General features: G+C 38.5%; 1 protein-coding gene across 4 annotated transcripts in view; it reads right to left on the reverse strand.

The window, feature by feature from the left end:
• The window catches only part of LOC126298715 (tRNA:m(4)X modification enzyme TRM13 homolog), a 126,185-nt gene that overhangs the window by 30,257 nt on the left and 69,090 nt on the right, over window positions 1–26,838 (reverse strand). For 2 of the 4 annotated variants that reach the window (XM_049990138.1, XM_049990139.1), the window contains 2 exons: window positions 23,107–23,224; window positions 3,161–3,216 (listed from right to left, as the gene is read on the reverse strand). In XM_049990138.1, the coding sequence (XP_049846095.1) occupies window positions 3,161–3,216; window positions 23,107–23,223 (173 nt within the window). In that variant the 5' untranslated portion in view covers window position 23,224. The remainder of the gene's footprint in view (window positions 1–3,160; window positions 3,217–23,106; window positions 23,225–26,838) is intronic. The other 2 variants (XM_049990141.1, XM_049990140.1) reach the window with 1 other exon arrangement.

Consider the following 26,838-nt stretch of genomic DNA (forward strand, 5'->3'; position numbering starts at 1 on the left):
CTCGCGCATTCAGGTATCACTGCGCGAGTGTGATCTGCGAGGAGAAAAGGTTCTATGTTAGCAGCAATCTCATTGGCTGCGTCACATATTAATACGCAGATCGGCGGAAGCAGAATTTGGTCCGTCTCTGAGACAGTGCCATCTCATAGTGCAGAGACAGACGAGCGCTGCTCCTGCGCTGTTGTGCTTAGAGGGGCGTGCTCTAGTGGGAAAGTTCTGTACGCGCTGACTACGTGGAACTATGTACACAACAGTACGTGGCAGTATGTTCCACTAATTCATGTGCTGTTAACACTGACTGCGACTTAAAGCAAATCATAGAGGCAGAAGCCTTGCACATTCTTCAGCTGTGTTCCAGGAAGTCAATGACTGAATGAGTTTTCCTACAACATTCAAATATTTTTGCTTTTCCAAGAAAGTATTACAAATTTCCACAGTTGCCCATCACCAGCTACTTCATCAACAGAGAACAAAGCACATTTAGTCACCCCAGTAACTGATCATAACTATCCTCCAGTGATCAGTACTAACAAAATGCAGGATTGGATGAGGTAGTCTGATATGCTGTACCCTAGAAACACTCAGTTCCTCGTTCTTTGTATGACTCAATGAGAGTTCACAAAATTCCAATATTTGAGTCACTACTGCCACGTGTAACATGTCCCATTTCATTCTGACCCTTTCTAATTGGTGTTTCAGTTTCCACATACGTGAAAATACTTTGAATCTTCCTCACACTGAACACTATCATATGTATGTATTGATTACATGAAATAATCATGCACTTAGAGCTTCAGTGAATATTCATGCACAGCATGGACTTACTTGTTCACAACATTACAACTGGAAATGCACAGCAAATAAGTGAAATCTTCTGCAAAGAATGCAAATAATAGTATTAAATATAGTCCCCAAAGACAAAACCACTTAGCAACTTATGATCACCAACTTTCTCCTCAGAGCATGAAAATATTTTGTTGGCACCCACCTACAGACATAGAGGCGATCATCATAAAAAATAAGAGAAATCAGCGCTCACATGAAAAGATTTGTGTGTTAATTTTTCCTGCATGCTGGGGCCGACAGTGGAACAGCAGAGAAACAGCTTAAAGGTGGTTTGATGATTTTTCTACCTGGCACATAATTATGAATCACAGAATAATCATGCAGATGTAGATGTAGAACTAAACCTCTGTAAGACCCAAACCAACATGTTACACAACCAGACCTCTGTTAAACAATACCATAGAACCCATAGCAACTAATTATATGAACAAATGGATCAAAAGTATACTGTGATAAAAAAAAGGGATGAAAAACTAGATTTGCAAATATCAGTTTGTGGGAACAATGTTGGCGGCATTTCAAAAATGGTTAACATCTATTGTAGGTATTTAAGTGAAATGAAATTAATGGCTATAAATTATATGTAACAGTAGCTATTGTGCTCAGCAACCTTCCATCGGAAATTCAAGTGACTTTTCCTAATCATATCAGGGCAAAAGTAACTTTTAGTATATGGTTTACATTCTGAATGTATAACCTTTAATGTTTATTTGATTGCTGAAAGGAAACTGAACTGGATTACAAGAAGATAACACAGGAAGAGAGTGTATAACATCAGAATACACAAGGATGGGGAAGGAAATCAGCCATGTCCATTTGAGGACAATCACAATCTGAATGGAAATTTGAAGCTTGTTCCTCCTGAATGGGAGTCCAGAATGTTAAATACCACATTGCCTCACTCATTTTAGTTTGTATGGGACAGATTAAGCTTCTTAAAGTTTAATAGCACTGAAAGACATGAGAGAGATTTAGTGTGAGAAGGCATGTCACAAAATTTTATGGTTAAAAGTGATAGAAGACACTCACAGAAAATAAGTGAAATAATGGAATGTCACTGAATCAGGAAGGAAGAATGGATACAAACCAGAGTATTGATGAAGAATGGACAAAACAAACAAACACACCTCCTGGGCTGCAAAGTTTTTGAACCTCTTTTGGTGAAGAAAAATACAGGTATGTTTCCTTCTAATAAGCTACCAAAAAAAAAAAAAAAAAAAAAAAAAAAAAAAAAAAAAAAAAAAAAAAAAAAAAAAAAAAAACAAGCAACTGATAAGGCATTCACACAATAAAGAAGCATCTTATGAATAATAAATGTAAGATTTGTTTAGTCAACAAGATTTTTGAGGAAATGTATAGCCTATTTAGTGATGACATGAAATATGCTGTTCGGTTGTACATAAATGGTTGAGATGGATCATTTATATAAATGCATAATAATACATATATCTCGACCTTTCAAAATAAATACAGCTGTCATGTAAGGCAATGGTTCACCCTCATTTCTTTTCAGCTGTTTAATGGAAAAAATAGTAAGAATTTGAAAAGAAAAACTGAAAGGACCCAAAACATCACAACTCGTGATAAAGATTACTAGCAAATGAATTGAAATAAATTTCACAGAATTTGTGGTACAGTGGTATGGGGATTTCAGCGTGTGTCTTGAATGAAGACATGTACCCATAAATGAACAAAAAATTATTTATGTAATTTAATATTTTGAGATGATAATTTGTAACTTAATGACTACCACTCATACAGCAGAATAAGAAATTAAAATCTGTTATTTACAGAACAAAGGAAGAAGGAAAATCAAAACATAGCAGTTAAAAAAAAGTGAGAAACTTAATGAGGGTAATTACACCTACTTGAGAATTGTCTGGTAAATGGCCATATACTTTACCTATTATTGATAGAGGTGGAAGTCCTTGTGAATAACCAGAAACAGGATGGTAAGACATAGTCTAATGAGGAGGTTATCAGTGAATCAGTTATGAGAGAAGCACCAAAGACAAAACATGTGCAGTAGGTTATATTGGGTAGCAAACACTTGGTTACAATGAATACACGGACTAGACAAAACTGGTGTAAAATATCGTGGAGAGGAGTTGTATCATATGTAGAACAGCTTTACAACATGAGTCATAGCGTAAAGCAAAACTAACCAACAAAATTGGAAATTTCATTAAATTTCACACTCTGTGAGAGTGAATAATGACAAACAGATATATAATAAACAGGTCCCCAGAAAAGTTTACAAAATTTTCAGTATAATTGTTGATGCAACTGAAAAGTTTTTCATTATTATACTTACTGACTGTTGTCTAGGGGGCACACCATTCGAGCAAATTGGTCTGCAACATCTTGAAGCTATGCAAGAAATGGAATTAACATTTCAGAACATAAACATTACAATGCAGTAATGTGTTCATTGTAAATAAGTATTGCTGTAGTTCTATTATATGTTTATTACCTTATAAATAAATAAATCATTTTTTAATGTTTAATTCAGAGCATTAATGTGACCTTAGTAAATGGGTGTAGTGTTGTAAAATGATCCTTTCATATAGTGTTCACTTGGGACCTGTGAAAGGTACATTAGTTTATTTATTTTAGTTGTAAATATTTGTCATGTATTATTGTTTTTCTGACATGCTCTACATCCTGGGGGACCCCCTCACTACAGAACAATTGGAATGAAAGTAAATCTAATCTAATCTAGACATATCAACAGTGCACTTGAGTTTAAAATACTATCAAATAAAGGGGCAGTCACAGAAAGGGGCAACGAATGAGAAAGATCCCTTGTTGTGTATGTTTTACTAACAAATGAAGTGGGTTTTAGTAAATGACGTATTGTGTAACAGTGGCTTCCTACAGTACACCCATATACATTACACAAAATATTAAAAAACCATATGTGTTAGCATAATTATCAATATAACATCCAGTCCACCAGAACTCTTCCAATGAGGTGAATGAAGATGACATGCCCCTTATTAAATCATTGTCATTTAATCAAGCATTCACCTCCACCTTTTGTTTCATTCAGTGATAAGTTAATTCACCTAGCAAGAAACTCAAATGGCACCAAATAAATGTGGGATTATATGCTTCATTAAAATTTGAAGAAACTGAAAAAGTGTGTCACTGCATTGTCATGCAGAAGAACAAAGTGATAACTTTCCACCAATAAAGCTCAACATTTTTATATATAAAATAATCTGTTCCTTTGGATATAATTCATAATTAATTATCTCTGTAATACACTTATTTTAAATTATATTTAAATCACACACACGCGCGCACACAAACTGGTACAATACTTCCACATGTTATTCTGTACATTTGTTTTATAGCCATTCCTTACCACATTAAAAGTAATTGAGAAACAAATATTTTTCCTGGTATAATATAAATGAATCACTAAAGGTTATTAGCATATATACTAAATGGTGTGTACTGTCTCAAAGGGCAGATAGACCTCTGATGAGTGATGAGAGTACTGATTTATAGGATAGTAGAAGGTAAAAATATCATTTTGTCAAGCTTTCTACTAATTTTTCAGTCTATCCATGGGGTCGTTTGTGACAGATTTCTTTTATTAAATGTTTTCAGTGAACTTATTGCACAAAACTGGTAAAAATTACCAAGTATGTGACTATATTCTCCATTCTCTCGGTCAGGAAAGCAATTGACCGCCAAAGAAATGAAAGCATCTCCGAATGTGTTATAATTATGGTCGCTATGACCAACGTTTACACGAGTGCCAATACTGATCTGTCACCTGAAGCATTATTTTTTCCTAGATGTAAAATGTAGTGCATACTCTTTTTTTAGTCCACCAGTTGCCTGCTTCCACACACTCCTGAGTGCATAGCCAGTACCTCAATTAAAGTTCTTAGCCGGTACTGTCCACTGCGGCAGGGTCCCAGTAATATGAATCATGAACCTGAATCTGTGTCGCCTCAAACAAGGTTCTTAACTTCTTCAGAGGCTTATGTTCAACTAACATTGATTTTATAAATTTATGTATTTGATGTGTCACTAGTGCTTGTTGCAGCACTGGAAAACAGTCTGAATAAACAGTATCATGTATCTACTATGACTTTCATACAGAATATTATAAAAACCTATGACTCTGAAGGCATGACTACCCTTCATATTGCACATCTCTCAGATTTTATTCAACAGTCCAAAATTAGTTTAATGCCTTGTCAGCTTAATATCCTATTTTACTGAATTTTGATCAACAGAATACAAGGAACACTGTGAGCTGATCCTCTCCTGCTGGTTAAGTAGATTTTTATCTGCATTTTTCACCTCACAATGGAGCTGCTAGCACTGGGTCAGATGGCATTACTCTATAACCAAATGTCAGCGAGAAATAAATTGTGGTACTAGAGCAAGATCTCAATGGTATGGTATACATGCTGCCACCTACAGAACTGCTGGATACTGTGCTCCTGCTCATGTCGTAAATGAAGATCTCCTTGTATCTTATTGAATCAGACTGTACTCACATGAAGATTCAATTCAGCTTCAAGTTCACAGCTGTTTATGTCAACCATCGGGAAGTGTTTATAACTTTTGACTATTTTTGGACTTTCATAAATTTACAGGCGGCTTTACTTCTTCAAGATATTATAATTTCATGCACGAGAACAGCTGCAGTTTTTAATGTTACAACTGTGAATTTTGTAATCTTACCCATCTGAAAGAGTTAGCAACAATGTAAAGGCATGTTAATAATGTGAAAATTAAATCAAGTTCGAAAAATTAGTTCAGTTTCTTTCAGCTGATGTCAGTTTTACTTGCAACTCACTACATTTCTCACACCATCTACTTTAACTTTACAGGAAACTAAATAGCAAAGCTGGGATTGTAAGTAACATTAACTAGGTTAAATCTTAAGTCACTATTGAGAGCAGAAGCAGCAAGTTGTAACTATGGAGAATGAGACACATTTGACAATTTTGAACCTGGCAACAATATTGACTGCAATCAGAGTTCAGAGATATTGCTGTCTATGGGAGCCACAATTCTCAAGAGGGTGCAATATCACAGCCAACCCCATAGCAACTGGGCCAAACCCATCACAGGCAATGTTGGCTGCTTCAGGCAGAAGATGTGCTTTGTTGGCCCTGAACATTTTTTGAGATTTTGACTGAGAGAAACTAATGCTCCAGAATTTATTTTCCGGACACCAGTATAGAAGTTATCACATAGTCAGCCAAGTAAAAAAATCTGTGCAATTTACATGTTTTTATACATAAAAGCCAACTTAGAAATCCTTTGTGTGACACCATGTTATCCACATTCGTGATTTGAAATTCTAGATTCAAATATTTTACCGTTCATGTCACTTTTGCATAATCCTTCATCGATTGTGATATATTGTGAAATGTCAAATAATTGTGAGTGCAGCATTAAGCCCGTATTGTTATCATCAAACTTATTTGCACTCTTTTCAAATTTTTGAGAACAGTAGGCCTACCCTCATTCAAAACAACGGTTTTTCTACTTGCATGAGAAATAAGTTCTTTCCGAGAATTTCTGAATGTTTACAAAGCTATATTTTTGAAAATGTTCATAAGTATGTTTGACAGTATTCAGAGCAATTTCCACCTCCTTATAAATATAAAACAACTCATGCTGTGTTCAACAGCAGCATTCACTGCAGGAAGTATGCGATGTGTCATTACCCGTCAACTTGGCGGCGAGTAGCATGCATGTAAGTGCAAATAAACATACATTTTTGACAATTTTCAGAAGTTTCCTTTGTCCTGTGCATAATCTAATTTGTAGTAAATCAACATTTGTGATTTAGTTACTGTAGCAGTTACTGTAACTCATGCACTGTATTACATCTAGTTTCCCTTTCAAGAGAAGTATATACAACCTATATTTATTGCAAATTAACTCTATTTTTAAGATTGTTAATGACTTTAGTTAACATCAAAAAGCTTTAGGGAACTAGTAATTTTTACAATAGGTTTTTCTGCTGCCTTAATGGAAACCTTGTTCTGTGTACATCCTTCAATTTTTGGAGGGAATTAGAAATTTTTTAGATGAAGAAATTAAAAGACAGGTGGCAGGCTTAGCTTAAAGTTATTTGCTCACTGTGCTGTAATATACTGCACCAGCTGCAATGCAGACCCGCTACAAATGCTGTTCTTGAACACAGGAACAGTTGGCTGAGATTCATCAGCAGCTGGAAATTGTCCTGACTACTGTCAAATTATTGGAAACTGCTGCAAATATGTGTGTTGGAAGACCTCCTGAGAGTCATGTATATGTGATACCGGTAGCAAAGGTACCTCAAGTACAATGCTTTCCTATCGATCCTGTCTCCTCTGCAGGAAGTATGGGATCTGTCATTACTAATCCACTTGACTGTAAGTGGCATGTCAATGGTGGATCTAGTTGTCCTGTACAGGGTAGATTTGGACCAGAAAGGACTCAGGATGTTATACTGATCCCCTTAACCAACAAGTTCGTGATGCTGCCTTTCACTGAAAATGAGACTGAGCCAGTGGGATACACTTAACCTGTTTGGGGTAAACCTGCTTTTGTCTTGGGTCAAGAGGAGGCAAACACAAAAGGGTAAGGGTCTAATAATTGTTGGCAGTTCAAACGTATGGCAAATAATGGTACCTCACCAGGAATTGGCACAAAGGGACAGGAAAGAACACTAGGTGCACTCAGCATGTATAACTGGGAGCCTCATTCATTAGAATAGACAACTCTCCATCCAATCCAGATAATGACAACTGTAGAAGATCCAAAAGTCTAAGAGTAAGATCTAAAAGAATGCCTTCCACAAGTGAGAGCATTAAAATCCTAGCAGTTAACTGCTGAAGCATACACAACAAATTGCTCAAGTTTGAAATGCTCCTGATAAGCTGTGAAGCTCACATAATACTACGTACAAAAAGCTCGTTCAAAACCTGATATTGATAGCAGTGAGACTTTTGGGGAAAATTTAACTGAATACCAAAAAGACTGGGGAAATGGAGGGGGAGTATTTGTTGCAGCAGACAAGAAACTCAAATCTAACGATATACAAATTGAAGATGCAAGTGAGATCATTTGAGTAAGACTCAGTATCAGGGATGGGCATAAAATGGTAATTGGGTTATTCTATTGCCTACCTGACTCATCTCCTGATGCAACCGAAATTTTAGAGAAAACCTCATTTCTCTTATGTTAGATCCCCCATCATACTATAAGCATTGGTGGATAGTTTAACCATCCAACAATCAATTGGGAAAATTACAGTTTTGTTAGTGCTATGCATGACAAAGCAACATTTGAAACATTACTAAATGCCATCTTTGAAAGCTACCTAGAACAGATATTTCAGAACCCCATTCACGATGGAAATATGCTGGATCTAAAAGCAACAAATAAGTGTGACCCCTTTGAGGATGTACACATCGAAATTAGTATCAGTGAACACGATTATCAAAGTACAAAAGACACAAAAACAAGTAGACAGACATACATTTTCTGGGTAACTAGATAAAAAAGCAGTAGTGTTGTATCTTAATGAAGTACTCAAAATTTTCAGCACAGGGCAGGAGTATGTAGAGGAACTACTGCTCAAGTTTAAAAGAACAGTGACGATACACTAAATAAATATGTACCCAAGTAGAACAGCTCAAAATGGGAGGGACCCTCCATGTTATACAGTCATTGTAAGGACACTTCTAAAGAAACAGACTAGTGCATAATACAAGTAAACGAAGCATACGACTATAGAGAGAGAGAGAGAGAGAGAGAGAGAGAGATGCTGAATGTAAGGTGTTTGGCTGTCACAAGAGCAATGCTCAACACCTTCAATGACTACCATAGCAGAATATTGTCAAATGATCTTTCACAAACAAAGAAATTCTGATTGTATGTAAAGGTTGTTAGTAGCACCAAATATAGTATTCAGGTACTTGCAAATGAGACAGGAAATGAAATTGAGGGTAGCAAAGAAAAAGCTTAAATGTTCAATTCAGTTTTCAAATATTCTTTCACAAAGAAAAACCCAAGAGAATTGCCCCATTGTAATCCTTGTACCTCTGAAAGATTAGATTAGATTAGTGCTTGTTCCATAGATCATGAGTACGACACTTTGTAATGATGCAGAACATGTCAGGTTAATAAAAGGTGTCTATACAAGATATTACATTACACAAAATATTACATGACACTTAATATTTTTAATTTTTTTTGTGGTGGTGGTTGGGGAAATTACCCATATATTATATCCAAAAATTCGTCTAATGAGTAGAAGGAGTTGCCATTAAGATAAGTGAAATAAGTGTTAGTGGCATTGAGAAACAGCTGACATTGTTAAAATTGAAGAAAGTTCCAGGATATGATGGAATCCCTATCAGATTCTACACTGAATCTGCAGCTCAGTTTGCCCCTCTTCTAACTAAAGTCCATCATAGATCCCATAAACAACAACCTGGGTCCAGTAGTTGGAAGAAAGCACCACTCACAACTGTTTACAGGAAGGGTAGTAGACATGATCCACAAAACTACCATCCAATATGCTTGACATCAATTTGCAGTAGAATCTTAGAACATGTTCTGAGCTCAGACATAATGAGGTATCTCTAACATAAGGACCTCCTTAATGAGGTATCTCGAACATAAGGACCTCCTCCATGCCAACCAGCATGGATTTCGAAAACACTAATCTTGCACAACGAAACTCACACTTCTCTCATGACATACTGATAGCTTTCGATCACACCAGTCAAGTAGATGCAGTATTTCCTGGTTTCTGAAGAGCATTTGACTCAGTAACACATCTACGTTTATCATGAAAAGTATGATCATAATCATGAAAAGTATGATCATATAGGGTATCAAGCAAAATTTGTGATTGGATTATGAATTTCTTGATTGGGAAAATGCAGCACGTTATCTTGGATGCACAGTCACCATCAGAGGTAGAAGTGCATCCAAGGGAACTGTGTTAGAACTCTTGCTATTCATGTCATAAATAATTGACCTTGTGAGTAAAATGACCAGTTATGCCTGACTTTTTTCAGATGTGTTTATACACAATGAAGTACTGTCTGAAACAAGCTGCATAAATATTCAATCAACTCTTGATAAGATTTCAAAATTGTGCAAAGATTGGAAATTTGCTTTAAATATTCAGAAATGTAGAATTGTGCACTTATACACTCAGTCATGGGTAAAGCAGGTGGTAGGATAGTGTCATAATCCAATCAGTCTACAAAGGAGATTGCTAACAAATCACTTTGGTGACCCATTCTAGTATAGTGCTCTACTTTGTCAAATCCATACCAAATATGGTTAATGGAGGATATCCGGTAGAGCACTTGCCCTCAAAAGGCAAAGATCCCAAGTCCATGTCTTGGTCTGGCACACAGATTTAATCTGCCAGAAAGGTTCACAAGTTTGTTTGACCCATGGAAAAGTGTCAAAGAGATGCTGAAGAAACTGAACTGTCAGATTCTTCAAGATAGATGAAAACTATCCCAAGAAAGCCTGCTTACCAAGTTTTGAGAACTGGCTTTAAATGATGACTAAAGGAATAAACTACAACCCTCTACATAAGACTCACGCAGAAATTGTGTGGACAAGATTAGATTAACTACAGCACACACATAGGTGTTTAAACAATCATTCTTCCCACATTCCATATGTGATTGGAACAGGAAGAAACACTAATAACTGGTACAGTGGGGTGTACCCTCTGCCATGCACTTCACAGTAGCTTGTGGAGTAGAAACCACCACATTAAAGATCTGTGAATATCTCAAGCATCAGCTGTAAAACATGCCAATAACTTCTGTAAAATTTGCCAGAGAGAAAATAGTCCCACAATCGGGTCTCTGAGTGGGGACTGCAAAAGATACAGAAAGCAATCAGAAATCACTTTTAAAATAGCCACTTGGAAAGTTAGAACACTGCTCCAAAGCAGCAAACTAGAAAACCTACAACATGAAGTGGAACAAATAGAAATCAGCATATTTGGCATATCAGAGGTTTGATGGCCCCAGTCAGAAGACTTCTGGTCCATAGAATATCAAGTCATTCACTCCAGAACTGATTAAGACAGACCTGGAGTTGCAGAAGATGTGGCAATTTTAAGAAAAAATACTGGCTCACGTGTCAAGGGATATATGCAATACAGCTCTAGGATAATACTTCTCAAACATGAAACCGAACCAAAGGACACCGTGATAATACAAGTTTACATCCCACATCCAATAGGATGTGGTAGTTGATGAAAGATACAATGACATCAGTAATGTGATAGGACATATCAAGGGAGATGAAAACCTGATTGTCATGGGGGAGTGGAATGCAAGTGTGGGTGAAGCACCAGAAGTGGGGATTGTGGGCAACTATGGACTTGGAAGAAGAAATGAATGAGGAGCCCGACTAATTGAGTTCTGCTACAGGCACCAATTACTTGTTGAAAATACACTTTTCCAAACCCACATGTGAAGAAGACATGCCTGGAAGGGCCCAGGAGACTTATGAAGATAACAGGTCGACTACATTTTAGTGAAATTATATTTTAGAAAACAAGTAAAAGAGTGCAGGAGCTACCCAACAGGCATAAACAGTGACCAGAACCTGGTCCTGATGAAAAGTTCATTTAAATTCAAATGTCTCAAAAAAGACAGTGAAACAGAAATGGGAAATACAAAAACTGAAAATTGATGGACTGACAAGGCAGTATTCAGAACAAATAGAGAACCTAGCTAAAAATTTCCAACATGGCAGAGTAGAAATTGGGAACAAATTAAATCTGGTATATATAAAGCAGCAGAAACCAGGGTTTACCAGGCCCAGATGATAGTACCTTGTGAAAGCTCCTTGCCAGGGTATTGTTGAAGACTTCAATGGTAGTGAAAGCGGAGATGAAAATCATCAGTACAGCAGAACTGGCAGAAGAGGCAACCCTGCTTTTAGGGACAATGCAAAAGCTCAGTATGTCTAGACCCAATAGTGGGGGAAGCTCCCCTGAAATTTAGCATGCAGTGTCTGTTCTAAAAGGTTAGGGACAGCCTGAACTAAACTCTGGGGCTTACAGTCTCAGTTGTAACTCTGGGGAGTGGGCTATGCTTTCTCTCCCAACTATCTTCAACTTAAGGCATGATGGAAACACCTTCAGTAGAGACTACTCCACAAGGTAAGCAGAAATGGAAATCCTATGTTGCTATGAGCGGTGCAACCACGTCATTGGATTCTGGTGAGTCTTGAACATTAAGTACCTGTAGATATAAGTCAGAGCTTTCCAGAACTTCAACACAAAAGGCACAACCAAAGCGAAAACACCTGCTTGGAACACTAAACATAAATACACTTCTGAAGAGAGGAAAATTAAAGCAACTGGTGAACACTTTATAACATCGGAACACTTGTATACTGGCACTACAAGAGACCAGATACCTAAACCAGAGCCCATTTGATTTAGAAGAGTCCAGAATGCACAAAGGAAAATCAGCAATAAAAAGTAAGTACAATGTACTGATCCTAGAGACAGTCTTTGTAGTCAGAAGGGACATTATTGAATCCATTATCAATTTCACCTCCCCATCAGAGAGGATCATCCTTCTGTCCACTGGGTCTAGAAATAAAGCTTACACCTTATCTACACAGATGGTGCAACAAACAAAGTTAACAAGAGAGACCCTGAAAAGGTGGATGACTTCCTGGAACACTCTTGAAGAAGCAACTTCCAATGTCTCTCGACATCACATAAAAGTCTTGCTCAGAGACTTCAATGCTCAGGTGGACAGAGAAAAGAAATACGGAACAGTTGTGGGGGACTACCTGACACAGAGAAGAACAAACAGAAATGGTGAAATATTTATTGCATTTTGTAGTCAATTCAATATGAAACTAATGTCCACAAACTTCAAAGCACTACCAAAGGAAAAGAAGACTGGGGTCTCTTGGGACACAATACTCAGGATGTTCCAGGTCAACCATGCCACAATAACAGCCCAAAATCATAAGGAAAACCTAAATATCAAAGTGAGAAAAAGTGTCAACATCAAATCAGATCATTACCTTTCATAGCTCAAAGAAAGATTGTAGCTGAACAGACACAAACCGAGAACAATCGAGAAGCCCAAAATCAGTACAGAGACACTGAAAATAAATAAATAAATAAATAAATGCCTTGAAAACCTGTCTTAAATGGATACCAACAGCTGAAAAGAGATCAGGGACTCCATGATCAATGCATCCAAAGGTTTGGGAAATCCTCCAAGAAAAAGGAAGAACAGGTGGAGGAATGAAAAATACGATGAAGCAGTTGAAAGAAGATTACAATCCTGGAAGAGTTGGAATCCTGGCAAAACCAAGGACAAATGGGAAGACTCCAGGAGTGAAAACAAAGATGTAGCCAAGATCATACGAGCTGATAAGAGAAGATATGACACATCTAGAGAGGAAAAACCGGAAAAAAGAATTTGTTAAGAACACCAACAGGAAGTTTTATCGAACCTTCAGACAGAAGCTGCAGGGATATCAACAACTAACTCTTTGATGATGAAGTCTTCTGGGGTTACCAGCTGAGTCAAGGCATCATTCTGTGGCAACGTTTCAACAAGTTTCCTACTTTTCGTCTTCAGGCGAAGTGACGGGTTTGTGTCTTGTCTGGTTCTTTATTGCAGGCTGCAGCTAATGAAGTTTCTCCTGGGTCATTGTCCTCACCATGCCAAAATGCGATGAAGTTTGTGAAGATACTTTGAAGGGCATGTCTGGAAAAAGGTGACATCCTAGTCAGGTTTGATGTCACTTCGCTCTTCACATGGGTACCTCTTGAGGACTCCTTGAAATTACTAAGGAGCCACTTTAATGAAGACACAGTGGAACTGTTCCACCATGCACTCACTACCACATACTTCCAATATACCAACAGACAGATGGAGTGGTCATGGCTTTCCCCCTGGTGCCATGTATCCCAAATCTATACATGGAACACTTTGAAGAAATGGCTCTAGAAGCAGCGCACCTGAAACAGAAGTTGTTCTACCGCTACGTGGACAAGACGTTTGAGATTTTGCTACATGGCAAAGAAAATTTCTTAACCACCTCAACAGCATACATGGCAATATTAAATTCACCATGGAGGTGGAAGAAAACGGATGTCAGCCTTTCCTTGACATCATGATAAAGAAGAATACTGATGGCATGTTACATCATTCTGTCTACAGGAAGAAGAGACACACCAACATTTACCTTAATGTCACTAGCAGCCACTATCCAGCACAGTGCAAATCCATGCTCACAACTTTGGTGCACAGAGCACGAGACATATGTGATAAGGAGAGTCAATCTGGTGAACTGCAGCACTAGAGAAAAATCTTTTGTAAGAACGGCTATTCTGAGATGCAGATAAGGTGCGCTTTCCAACCAAGCAATAAGAAGAGAGAAGACATTCATGAAGAAGAGACTAAGAGCATGGTGTTTCTCTGTATGCTGTGCCACCCATGGCAAAGATTGCCAGGTTATTAGAAATGAGCACCATTAAAACCATCTTTCGTTCATCAATCAATATCAAGAATATGCTGGGCTCAGTGATGGATAAACTAGAAATACAGACACCTAGAGTCTACAGCATCAGCTGCAAGTTTGGCAAACAGTACATTGATGTATATCGCAGCGCTGTACAGAACACATAAGGAGCGTTCACCTAGGCCAAATGGAGAAATCTGCAGTGGCGGAAAAGTCTCAAGGCAAATGATGTGTTTGATTTCAAACAAACAAAGCTGCTGTGTAGGGCGAACAACTTCTGGGATTCGAGGCTGTGGAGACACATGTCCATGATAACCATGTGGTTGTCATTGTGGTCTTCAGTCCTGAGACTGGTTTGATGCAGCTCTCCATGCTAATCTATCCTGTGCAAGCTCCTTCATCTCCCAGTACCTACTGCAACCTACATCCTTCTGAATCTGCTTACTGTATTCATCTCTTGGTCTCCCTCTACAATTTTTACCCTCCACGCTGCCCTCCAATGCTAAATTTGTGATTCCTTGATGCCTCAGGACATGTCCTACCAGCCGATCGGTTCTTCTAGTCAAGTTGCGCCACAAACTTCTCTTCTCCCCAATCCTATTCAATACCTCTTCATTAGTTATGTGACCTACTCACCTAATCTTCAATGTTCTTCTGTAGCACCACATTTCGAAAGGTTCTATTTTCTTCTTGTCCAAAGTATTTATTGTCCATGATTCACATCCATACATGGCTACACTCCATACAAATACTTTCACAAACGACTTCCTGATACTTAAATCTATACTCAATGTTAAAAAATTTCTCTTCTTCCGAAACGCTTTCCTTGCCATTGCCAGTCTACATTTTATATCCTCTCTACTTCGACCATCATCAGTTATTTTGCTCCCCAAATAGCAAAACTCCTTTACTACTTTAAGTGTCTCATTTCCTAATCTAATTCCCTCAGCATCACAAGACTTAATTCGACTACATTCCATTATCTTTGTTTTGCTTTTATTGATGTTCATCTTATATCCTCCTTTCAAGACCCTGTCCATTCCATTCAATTGCTCTTCCAAGTCCTTTGCTGTCTCTGACAGAATTACAATGTCATCGGCGAACCTCAAAGTTTTTATTTTTTCTCCTTGGATTTTAATACCTACTCCAAATTTTTCTTTTGTTTCCTTTACTGCTTGCTCAATATACAGATTGAATAACATCGGGGAGAGGCTACAACCCTGTCTCACTCTCTTCGCAACCACTGCTTCCCTTTCATGTCCCTCGACTCTTATAACTGCCATCTGCTTTCTGTATAAATTGTAAATAGCCTTTCGCTCCCGGTATTTTACCCCTGCCACCTTTAAAATTTGAAATAGAGTATTCCAGTCAACATTGTCAAAAGCTTTCTCTAAGTCTACAAATGCTAGAAATGTAGGTTTGCCTTTCCTTAATCTATTTTCTAAGATAAGTCGTAAGGTCAGTATTGCCTCACATGTTCCAACTTTTCTACGGAATCCAAACTGATCTTCCCCAAGGTCGGCTTCTACCAGTTTTTCCATTTGTCTGTAAATAATTCGTGTTAGTATTTTGCAGCTGTGACTTATTAAACTGATAGTTCAGTAATTTTCACACCTGTCAGCACCTGCTTTCTTTGGGATTGGAATTATTATATTCTTCTTGAAGTCTGAGGGTATTTCGCCTGTCTCATACATCTTGCTCACCAGCTGGTAGTTTTTTTGTCACGACTGGCTCTCCCAAGGCCGTCAGTAGTTCTAATGGAATGTTGTCTACTCCCGGGGCCTTGTTTCGACTCAGGTCTTTCAGTGCTCTGTCAAACTCTTCACACAGTATCGTATCTCCCATTTCATCTTCAGCTACATCTTCTTCCATTTCCATAATATTGTCCTCAAGTACATCGCCCTTGTATAGACCCTCTATATACTCCTTCCACATTTCTGCTTTCCCCTCTTTGCTTAGCACTGGGTTTCCATCTGAGCTCTTGATATTCATACACGTGGTTCTCTTCTCTCCAAAGGTCTCTTTAATTTTCCTGTAGGCAGTATCTACCTTACCCCTAGTGAGAAAAGCTTCTACATCCTTACATTTGTCCTCTGGCCATCCCTGCTTAGCCATTTTGAACTTCCTGTTGATCTCATTTTTGAGATGTTTGTATTCCTTTTTGCCTGCTTCATTTACTGCATTCTTATATTTTCTCCTTTCATCAATAAAATTTAATATTTTTTTCTGTTACCCAAGGATTTCTACTAGCCCTCGTCTTTTTACCTACTTGATCCTCTGCTGTCTTCACTACTTCATTCATCAGAGCTACCCATTCGTCTTCTACTGTATTTATCTCCCCCATTCCTGTCAATTGTTCCCTTATGCTCTCACTGAAACTCTGTACAACCTCTGGTTTAGTCAGTTTATCCAGGTCCAATCTCCTTAAATTCCCACCTTTTTGCAATTTCTTCAGTTTTAGTCTACAGTTCATAAGCAATAGATTGTGGTCAGAGTCCACATCCGCCCCTGGAAATATCCTACAATTTAAAACCTGGTTCCTAAATCTCTGCCTTACCATTATATAATCTATCTGATACCTTTTAGTATCTCCAGGATTCTTCCATGTATACAACCTTCTTTTATGATTCTTGAACCAAGTGTTAGCTATGATTAAGTTATGCTCTGTGCAAAATTCTAACAGACGGCTTCCTCTTTCATTTCTTAGCCCCAATCCATATTCACCTACTATGTTTCCTTCTCTCCCTTTTCCTACTGTCGAATTCCAGTCACCCATCACTATTAAATTTTCATCTCCCTTCACTACCTGAATAATTTCTTTTATCTCATCATACATTTCTTCAATTTCTTCGTCATCTGCAGCGCTAGTTGGCATATAAACTTGTACTACTGTAGTAGGCATGGGCTTTGTGTCTACCTTGGCCACTATAATACGTTCACTATGCTGTTTGTAGTAGCTTACCTGCACTCCTATTTTTTTTATTCATTATTAAACCTACTCCTGCATTACCCCTATTTGATTTTGTATTTATAACCCTGTATTCACCTGACCAGAAGTCTTGTTCCTCCTGCCACCGAACTTCACTAATTCCCACTATATCCAACTTTAACCTATTCATTTCCCTTTTTAAATTTTCTAGCCTACCTGCCCGATTAAGGGATCTGACATTCCACACTCCGATCCGTAGAATGCCAGTTTTCTTTCTCCTGATAACGACGTCCTCTTGAGTAGTCCCCGCCCGGAGAACTGAATGGGGGACTATTTTACCTTTGGAATATTTTACCCAAGAGGACGCCATCATCATTTAACCATACATGCCCTCAGGAAAAATTACAGCTGTAGCTTCCCCTTGCTTTCAGTCGTTCGCAGTACCAGCACAGCAAGGGCGTTTTGGTTAATGTTACAAGGCCAGATCAGTCAATCATCCAGACTGTTGCCCCTGCAACTACTGAAAAGGCTGCTGCCCCTCTTCAGGAACCACATGTTTGTCTGGCCTCTCAACAGATACACCTCCGTTGTGGTTGCACCTACGGTACGGCTATCTGTATCGTTGAGGCACGCAAGCCTCCCCACCAACAGCAAGGTCCATGTCAACTGAGATAGTGGTTTCCAACTTAGCACCTAATGGGATGCAGAGATAACAAAAATATGACAAGAACACTCCAATGCAAAACCGGTGAAGGCAGCGGACAGAATGGATAGGCGCCAACAGGACTCAATGCTCGCAACCGCCAGTGTGCAGGGAGTTCCACCACCACCAGCCATGACACCACAGGACAATGAGCTGCGACACCCCTTCTGGAGGCACGCAATTGGCACTGCCAATGCAGATGAGGTAAAGGAGTCTATAGTCCAGTGGCTATGAAGAAGCGGACAGGACATGAACCTGACATTTCGCCTGAAGATGACAAGTAGGAAAGTTAATGAAATGTTGCCAAGAACTCTGCCTCGACTTGGCTGATAACCCGAGAAGACTTCATCATTGAGATTTGCCGAGAAAGTCTAAATTTGCATATAAACAATTCTTTTGCTTAAATGCACAGATTGTAGTAGATTTACTAGCAACAAAGAAAACTGTGAGCTCTTAGTGAACTACTTTGAATTATAGATCTTATAATTAAATTTTTCTCAAGACATTTGAGTTTCATCTTTATCTATGATAATGACAGAAGCTGAATAAATGAATTGAAATTTGTGCCATCAGGACTTGCATCTGGGTCTCCTTGCTTACTAGGTAGGAATGCTGATCATTACAACACCGCAGCACTATGGCTGACACTGCTGCACAGATGACCCAAGTCCAATGCCCTCCCCAATTTTGAAGTGCAGATAAACTGCAGAGAACCTTTAGAAAGAATAGATCACAAGCAATAAATCCATACGAACCCACATTCCAAACCACCAGGTTTAGAGGAGACCAAACAGATGATAAAAAAGCGCGAGGTTAACAAAGCACCAGTGGAAGATGGCATTGTGGGAGAAATGTGGAAAATCAGAGGAGAGAGTGCTCCAGAAAGAATCTGTCACTTTATAGAAGAAATATGGAACACCACACAGATACCAAATGACTGGAAATGTCTACTCTTACACCCTCTTCATAAAAAAGGTAATGAAATTGATCTAAATAATTACAGGGGGATTCCTCTACTTCCAATTATTTACAAGCTACTCTCTAGAGCCCTGTTGAGCAGAGATGAAGAACACACTGATCACCTCATTGGAGAATACGAACCCAGTTTAAAGAAAGGAAGGTCGTGTACCAATAAGATATTCAATGTAAAAAGCATTCTGTGAACAAGAGCTCAAAGGAGCTAGAACACTGAGGTGAGTTCAAAAAGACATATGACTCGATAGACAGACAAACATTTTTTAGTACCTTGGAAGTGTTTGGAATTGACAAAAAATGAAAGAAATCATTAAACAAACACTGACCTCAAAAGTCAAGTTTTTTGGAGAAATCTCTGATTCATTTGAAATTAAGACAAGGGGCACACAAGGAGATTGATTATCCCCAGTTCTCTTCAATTTCATGTGGAGAAAATAGTGAAAACTCGGAAACAGACTCTGAATTTGGAAGGAATATGAGGAATATGCCATGGGAGGAAAAGACATAACCTGGAAATCAAGTGTTTAGCTTTTGCCTACGACCCTGCTCTCTTAACCAACTCCCAAGAAGACACTCAGAAGATGCTTGAGAGTCTTCATGAAATCACAGAAAAAATGGGTCTTCAAAACTCCTGTGAAAGGATAGTACAGGCACCAAATTGAAAAATGCATGGAAGTAAATCATGGGAAGATTAAGAGAATATAAAAGTTCAAACACATGGGTGAATGGATCCAATCCAACAGACTGGATAAGGAGGAAAACAAAGGTAGAGCCATAGTGCTAGACCTGGCCTACAAGCTAACACAGAACAAGTGCAGCAAACAGCAGACAAAGATGACAAAATATATGACATTCTGCAAGAAGAATTTGAGAAAGCTCTTAAAGATCTACAGGAGAACAAACAATGGGTACTGACAACATTCCAGCACAACTAACGAAGAATTTTGTTGACAACATGAAAATGATGCTGCTGAAACTAATTAGATCCATCTATAAAAAATGAGAGACAGCAACTGATTTCCAGAAATGCTTCAAAAATTATTACAAGTTAAAAGCCTAATGTCGCGTGCATCAAAATTATTACAAGTTAATTCTGAGGAGAATTAAAGAGAAGGTGGAGGATAAACTGAGCAAAAATCAGTTTGTATTCAGGAGGGGATTAGGAGCAAGAGAATTGATCCTGGAACTGAAGCTTCTTACTGTAAAAAATACAGAAACGTAAATCAACTTATATTGCCTTTGTAAATCTGCAAAAGGTCTGGCAAGAGATATTCACAATCTTGAAGAAAACAGAACTAAAACATAAAGACATGTGGATGTTACACAGCTTCCACAAGAAAAAAAAAAGTGCTATGATTATGAATTTTCATCATGTACAAGAAGCAAACATTAGAAAAGGTGCGAGACAATGATGTGCCATTTCTCCTCTTATATTCATTGCTTACATCCAGGAAGCTGTAGACCAAATTCATGAGAAATCTGAGGTGGGGATCAAAATCAATGGATGGGAGATATATATGCTACATTATGCAGATTATATTTGTGTGATCATGGAGATGAGAGAATAGTTAGAGAAGGTCCTCAACACAATGGAAAGGATTTTCTGCAGTCAGTATGGTATGGAATAAACAAGTGAAAGATTACAGTAATGAAATGTAGAGCTGAAGGACAGTATGGACCTTTAAGAATAAGAATTGAAAGGGAGGAGTTACAAATGATAGAGGAATTTATCTATTTGTTATGCAGGATCACAAGGGGTGGCAGAATACAGGAAGAAATTGTAAGCAGGGTGCAGTAGGCTAAAACTGTGATTAATTTGAGGAAGAACTTACTCATCAGCAAGAACACCAGTCTGGAAACAAAGCAATGGGTCATGAAAACAATGTTTGGAGAGTGGTTCCATATGGGTGTGAAACCTGGACAACATGAAATCAAGAGAGAAGATGGCTAGAAGCCCTGGAGGTTTGGTGATACAGGGGGATGTTGCAGATCAGCTGCAGAGACAGTGTTATCAATGGAGAGGTGCTGAGGAGAGTACATAAAAACCAGATCTCTGTGGAAGCACATCCAAAAAAGAAGTGATAAACTTGCAGGAAACATTTTGAGACACAACACTGTTGGAACTATAGCAGATGGAGCTACTGAGGGAAAGAGTCACTAGAGGTTACCAAGGATGTCATGCATGCAGTAGATTATGAATGATGTGGGATGCACTACATATGCAAAAATGAAAAGGAAGACAGACAGAGGAGGGGAATGGCGTACAGCTGCAAACCAACCTCAGAGTTGAACACTAAAGAGACAACTGTAGATGTAAATGTTGGAATACAAAAGGTTGACTCCTACCCATTTCACTGTCTGAAGCCATCGTATACTAGCCAGATGGATATTCTCCATAAAGATATACACATCCCTCAGTTGCTTACTGTACATTTTCTTGCTGGGTAGTCCACTGGGAACATGACTGGATGTCTATGGTCCTGAGAACTTGCATTGTATGAGGTGTGTTTGAAAAGTAATGTGACTTTATATTTTTATGAAAAATATTTATTTATTCATCAATATTCAAGTTGTCCCCTTCAAAGTAATCACCCTCAGATACAATACACTTGTGCCAACACTTCCTCCAGTCCTCAAAGCACTGCTCATAAGCACTTTTTGGTACAGCCTTGAGTACTTCCAGCAATGCAGATTTTAATTACTCAACCACTGAAAATCTTTGTCCTTTCATAGGTCTCTTCAGTTTTGGGAAGAGAACAAGTCACAGGGGGTCAAATCCGGTTATTATGGTGGCTGAGGCATGATTTTGTGTTGTTTTTGGCCAATGAGCAGGTGCATTGTCACGATGCAAAAGCCATGAACTGTTTTTACACAGTTCCAGATGTTTTCTGCATATTGCTTCTTGCAAACAACACATAATATCAAGATAATACTCCTTACTGACCGTACAAGTTTGAGGCAAAAATTCATGATCCACTACACCATGGTAATGGAAAAAAACAGTGAGGAAAACTTTGACATTTGATCGAGCTTGACATGCTTTTTCCAGTGTTGGTTCTCCGGGATGCTTCCATTGGGACACTTGGGCTTTGGTTTCATCATAACCCTAAGCCCATGTTTCACCACCAGATATGACCCTTTTGAGTAAATCAGGATCATCACTGACACTGTTCGAGAGCTCCTGAGCAATGCTCATGTGATAGTTCTTCTGATCAAAACTGAGAAGTTTTGGAACAAAATTTGCTGACACACATCTCATGCCCAAAACATCCGAAGAAATTGCATGACACGAGCTGACTGATATGTCAACATTCTCAGCAACTTCTCTTCCGGTAATCGGACAATTTTCCAAAACAATTTTCTTCACAGCTTCAAAGTTATCATCTGTTGTTGATGAGCTGGGGTGTCCTAGAGTGAGGTTTGTCATTGGCATCTTCTCAGCCATCTTGGAAGAGCTTGTACCACTAGTAAACATTTGTTTTTACTTACAGCAGACTCACTGCATGCCAATGTCAACATTTCAAGTGTTTCCCACAAAATTTTATCCAATTTCTTTGCTCCATTTTTTATAATGATCAAAAATCACCGAACATACTAAAATACACCTAACCTTTCTATCTGTCAAAAACAAATAGAGAATGCTGTACACTTGAAACTGTGAACATATGTTCAGGACATGTGTACCAACATAACAGAAAGAAAAGATTGATAATCAAATACATGTTGTCCGCGCAATTTGAAAAGTCACCTTAGTTTTTGAACAGCCCTCATACACGTCACGAATTATTAAGCATAACTGAAGTAACAATGTAAAAGAAAGATATAATGTCTTGGTTTTGTACTGAGGCAACTAAAATGAGTGAGGCAGTGGGATAAGGTGTATTATTGAATGAGAATTTTCACAGCTGAGTTTGGCTAAAGTTTATCACTAACATGAGTCACATGAGCATAAATTATTCCATTTCTAGACACAACTCTCCTTCCACCTTTATTTTAAATCAGTTGAGCTACATGACACTTCAGCCCATCAAAAATTACTATACTGATAATTACATCTACGATCTCTCTGCTGCCTTCATGCACAGTTTGTTCCTTCAATGTATGTAATACATTTATGTCATATAAGTGAACTACTTACGTCAGTGAGTGCAAATGTTTGATGTTCACCACAATAGTCACTTCCATCCTTGGTAAGCATTCTGCAGAATCTGTTCTTTTTCTCCAAAAAAAAGTTGCAATGATTGGTTTCAGCCATCCTGTAAAAAGACATTAACTGTCATTTACGACTTCATTTTCCTTCCTAAATTTATAAGCTCAAAAATTTAATAATTTAAGTTGATGGAATATAAATTTAATTAAAAGTACCCTAGTGTGCATGCAACCAAAATAAATTATCATTAAGACCACACAATAATTTTAAATATGTTAGTACTTGCACTGTAAAACAATAAAACAATTAACCCACCTCACAGAAGGATGGCCGTGCATGCCCCCCCCCCCCCCTTCCCACTGAACACAACACATACACATACACATCGCACACACACACACACACAGAGAGAGAGAGAGAGAGAGAGAGAGAGAGAGAGAGAGAGAGAGAGAGAGAGAGGAGGGGGGGGGGGGGGGGGGTAGGTAGGTAGATTTGTTCGGTGTACAGCAGCATCCACATTGGAAATATATCCGGTCCAGTTCTCACACCCGTTAATTCTGCTCAGCACCTATTCTATGACGCGCATCTGCTGTTTCTGGTACACAGTGGTATGAACGGTTGCACGTGTTCCGCTTGTTCCTCGGAGAACTTTTTTGTTTGTCCTTGAATGTGAATGCTAGAGAGCTCCGGCTTCCCCCCACCACCTCCTGCCGCTCCAAATATTTCGCGTTGTTTCTTTTTATCGTGCAGGCACGCGCTGTGTGTACATCTGTGTAAATGTATCAGTACGGATAAACTTCTGTAATTATCACGGCTGCTGCAAAACCACTGTGAAAACTAGTGTCCCAATAGTCGCTTTAGATTTATCGCACATAGTGTACTTCCATTTGTTCCAATAGTGCAGTTGGTAATTTGGGAAGGTAATTTCATTACTGAATCACGACAACTTTGAGGCGCAACTGGCATTTTTCGCTGTCGATAAAAGCCATTTTCATTTAATCGTAGGGCGTAAGTTAGTCGTTAATTCTATTTTACACACATCATTCATAAGATCTCGTGTGTGTGTGTGTGTGTGTGTGTTTCGGCTACACACAGGCCGTTTACAGACTACTACATACGACGTAGTAAATTAAATAAGAAAAATCTATGTGCATTTGTTGCGACACGTGATGGTGATGGTCTTCTTCTGTAGTCTACATACTGGTTTGATGAAGTTCTCCATGCTCACTTATCCTGTACTAGCCTCTTAATGTGTGCATAACTACTGCAGCATACACCCTTCTGAACCTGATTACTGGAGTCATTCCTTGGTCTGCAGCACTTTTAAAGACTTCTAAGAGAGAGAGAGAGAGAGAGAGAGAGAGAGAGAGAGAGAGAGAGAGAGAGAGAGAGAGAGAGAGAGTAATCAATTCTAACTCGAAAAAATTGATGCATGTTAATTGTGTACATTTCTTGCAGAAATTCAGTTGTCCGCTGCCGAATTTCAATGCAAGTTCTCAGTTTACACCTGCTCTCCTAACTGCAAGAAAATAATATTAATGAGTTCTCTTACAGCATCAGCCAAAAATCTATTATTGCAGCATATTTGAAATGCCTGCAACATAACATATTACTTTATTTACTGTTAACATCCATTATACTGCTTCACACAGCATTTAATTCAACGGATGCTCTTTAAAAAGATATCTGCTTTTCATATCCTGTGAAATGGCTATCCAACCACCATAACAAGAAACTCTAGAAAGGCATCTGAAATACTGAAGTACATTTCACTTGAATAAACTACAGCAGCCACTCCACCAGCTGTGATTAGAGCAGCGAGCATGCACAGAGTAGCAAAATGATCATCTGATTTTTGTATTTTTTTTTTACTTCTTTGTGGCTGCACAAACCTATACTATGATTCACACAGTCAAAGGGGACCCCAGAACTCATTATGTTATCAAATATCTACCTCCTTGTTCCCCACATTAAACACTGCTTTACCAATGAGATAAAATGGAAGGAAAATATAATCTTGCACATCTTTTTTGAGATCTCTCCCCATCTAATAGATTACATGAGGTAAGAAATTTACTTTCTTCACAACCTGCACAGCCTGGTGGAAAGAGAGATTTCTGTAAGCATTACAGTGAATTTTATCCAGGACCTAACTTTCCAGCAATGCATAGGCAACAAGAGTTATGCAGCAGCCAAGATTCCGCAGTTTAATTCTCGAAGAGAAGGATTGTGTCTCTGAAATCATGGGGTACAAAACTGATATTTCTGTTGCCAGTATAATGGTGGATACTGTTCTGAATTTGGTCATTACATTGTCGCATAACAAGATCAACAGGCTGAGCAAGTGGACACATTTTCACTACATGATCTATACTGACAATAGACGTGCACCATTCCCATATTTCCTTTCAATTACTTGGAGACAATTTTCATGAATTTCCCTAATACCTGTTGGTGCCATTACAATTTGGATAAAAAGCAGAGGCATGCCCCATATAACATTAGTTATGTCCTGCCTCTACAGGTACTGCACACAGTTTTCAATGGAGGCAATTGGCTACCAGCATGCTTCTACATGGGGCACGCAAACACCTGTCACAACAGGACTATGCAATGGTTCCACTCAAAAGTAATCACTACATGGTTTAAGATATTTACCCCACTGGGAGATGAGACAATCAATTACTGTTTTGCAGAACATGGTCAGCCGCAGACATATCCACATCTGCACTTCCTCATTCATCTGAAACCAATGTCCATGCAGTTCTCTTTCTTCAGGTCACCAAAGATGTGAAAATTACACAGAGAAGGATTCAGTTTGTACAGAGAATTCTGCAGTGTTTTGCAACCAAATTGCTGAAATGTAGCCATCTGATTGGCAGTGTGGGGGTGCGGATTATAGTACAACAGGAGGGTTCCGTACAACAGTATTTCTGGCCATTTTGACTTTAAAGCACATCATAGTTTCTGCAAAGTGTCTTCACAGCACTGTGAATTGATTACGGTTCCATGCTCAAGGAACTCTATGACCAGAGGGACCCTGCAGTCAAAGAGAGAGGTCATCATGACCTTACCAGAACTTCTGATTTCTTTGACGGAGAAGATATGAGATATTCCCACTATTGGCTTTGCCATTTGTTCTTCGGCTGTCAGAATGCTGTTGGGTGGAATCATCCTGTTCCACAATAATGTCTGCCCCCACACTGTCAATTGGACAAAAGCTATGCTTTAGCTACTTGGTTGGGAAACACTACAACACACTCTGCACAGCCCAGATCTTTCTCCATGTGATTTTCACATCTTTGGCAACCTGAAGAAAGACGTGTGTATGGTAGTTTCACTCACACAATGAAGTACAAGAGTGGTACAGTTGTGTGTCCATCAGCAGCTGACAGTGTTGTACGAAACAGGAATTGGTCAATTGAGTTCCCCATGGGATTAATGTCTTAATGTATACAGTGATTACTTTTGAATGAAACCATTTCAGGGTCCCACTGTGGTGTGTTTGGTTTACATCAAACTACCCCTCATAATTAAACTTCTGTAAACAGCCAGGAAATTAGATTTATACTGTATGGCAAATAACTGATGCGATGACACATTATGCCCACAAAAAGAGTTATGGTGAAATCTCTACATTTACATCTAAAATTTGCAAACCTCTATAAAGTGCCTGGCTAGGGGTAAATTTTACTGTTCCCTACATTTATATCTCTTTAT

This window comes from Schistocerca gregaria, chromosome X (assembly GCF_023897955.1).
Source record: "Schistocerca gregaria isolate iqSchGreg1 chromosome X, iqSchGreg1.2, whole genome shotgun sequence".
In the NCBI taxonomy this organism is placed as follows: Eukaryota; Metazoa; Arthropoda; class Insecta; order Orthoptera; family Acrididae; genus Schistocerca; species Schistocerca gregaria.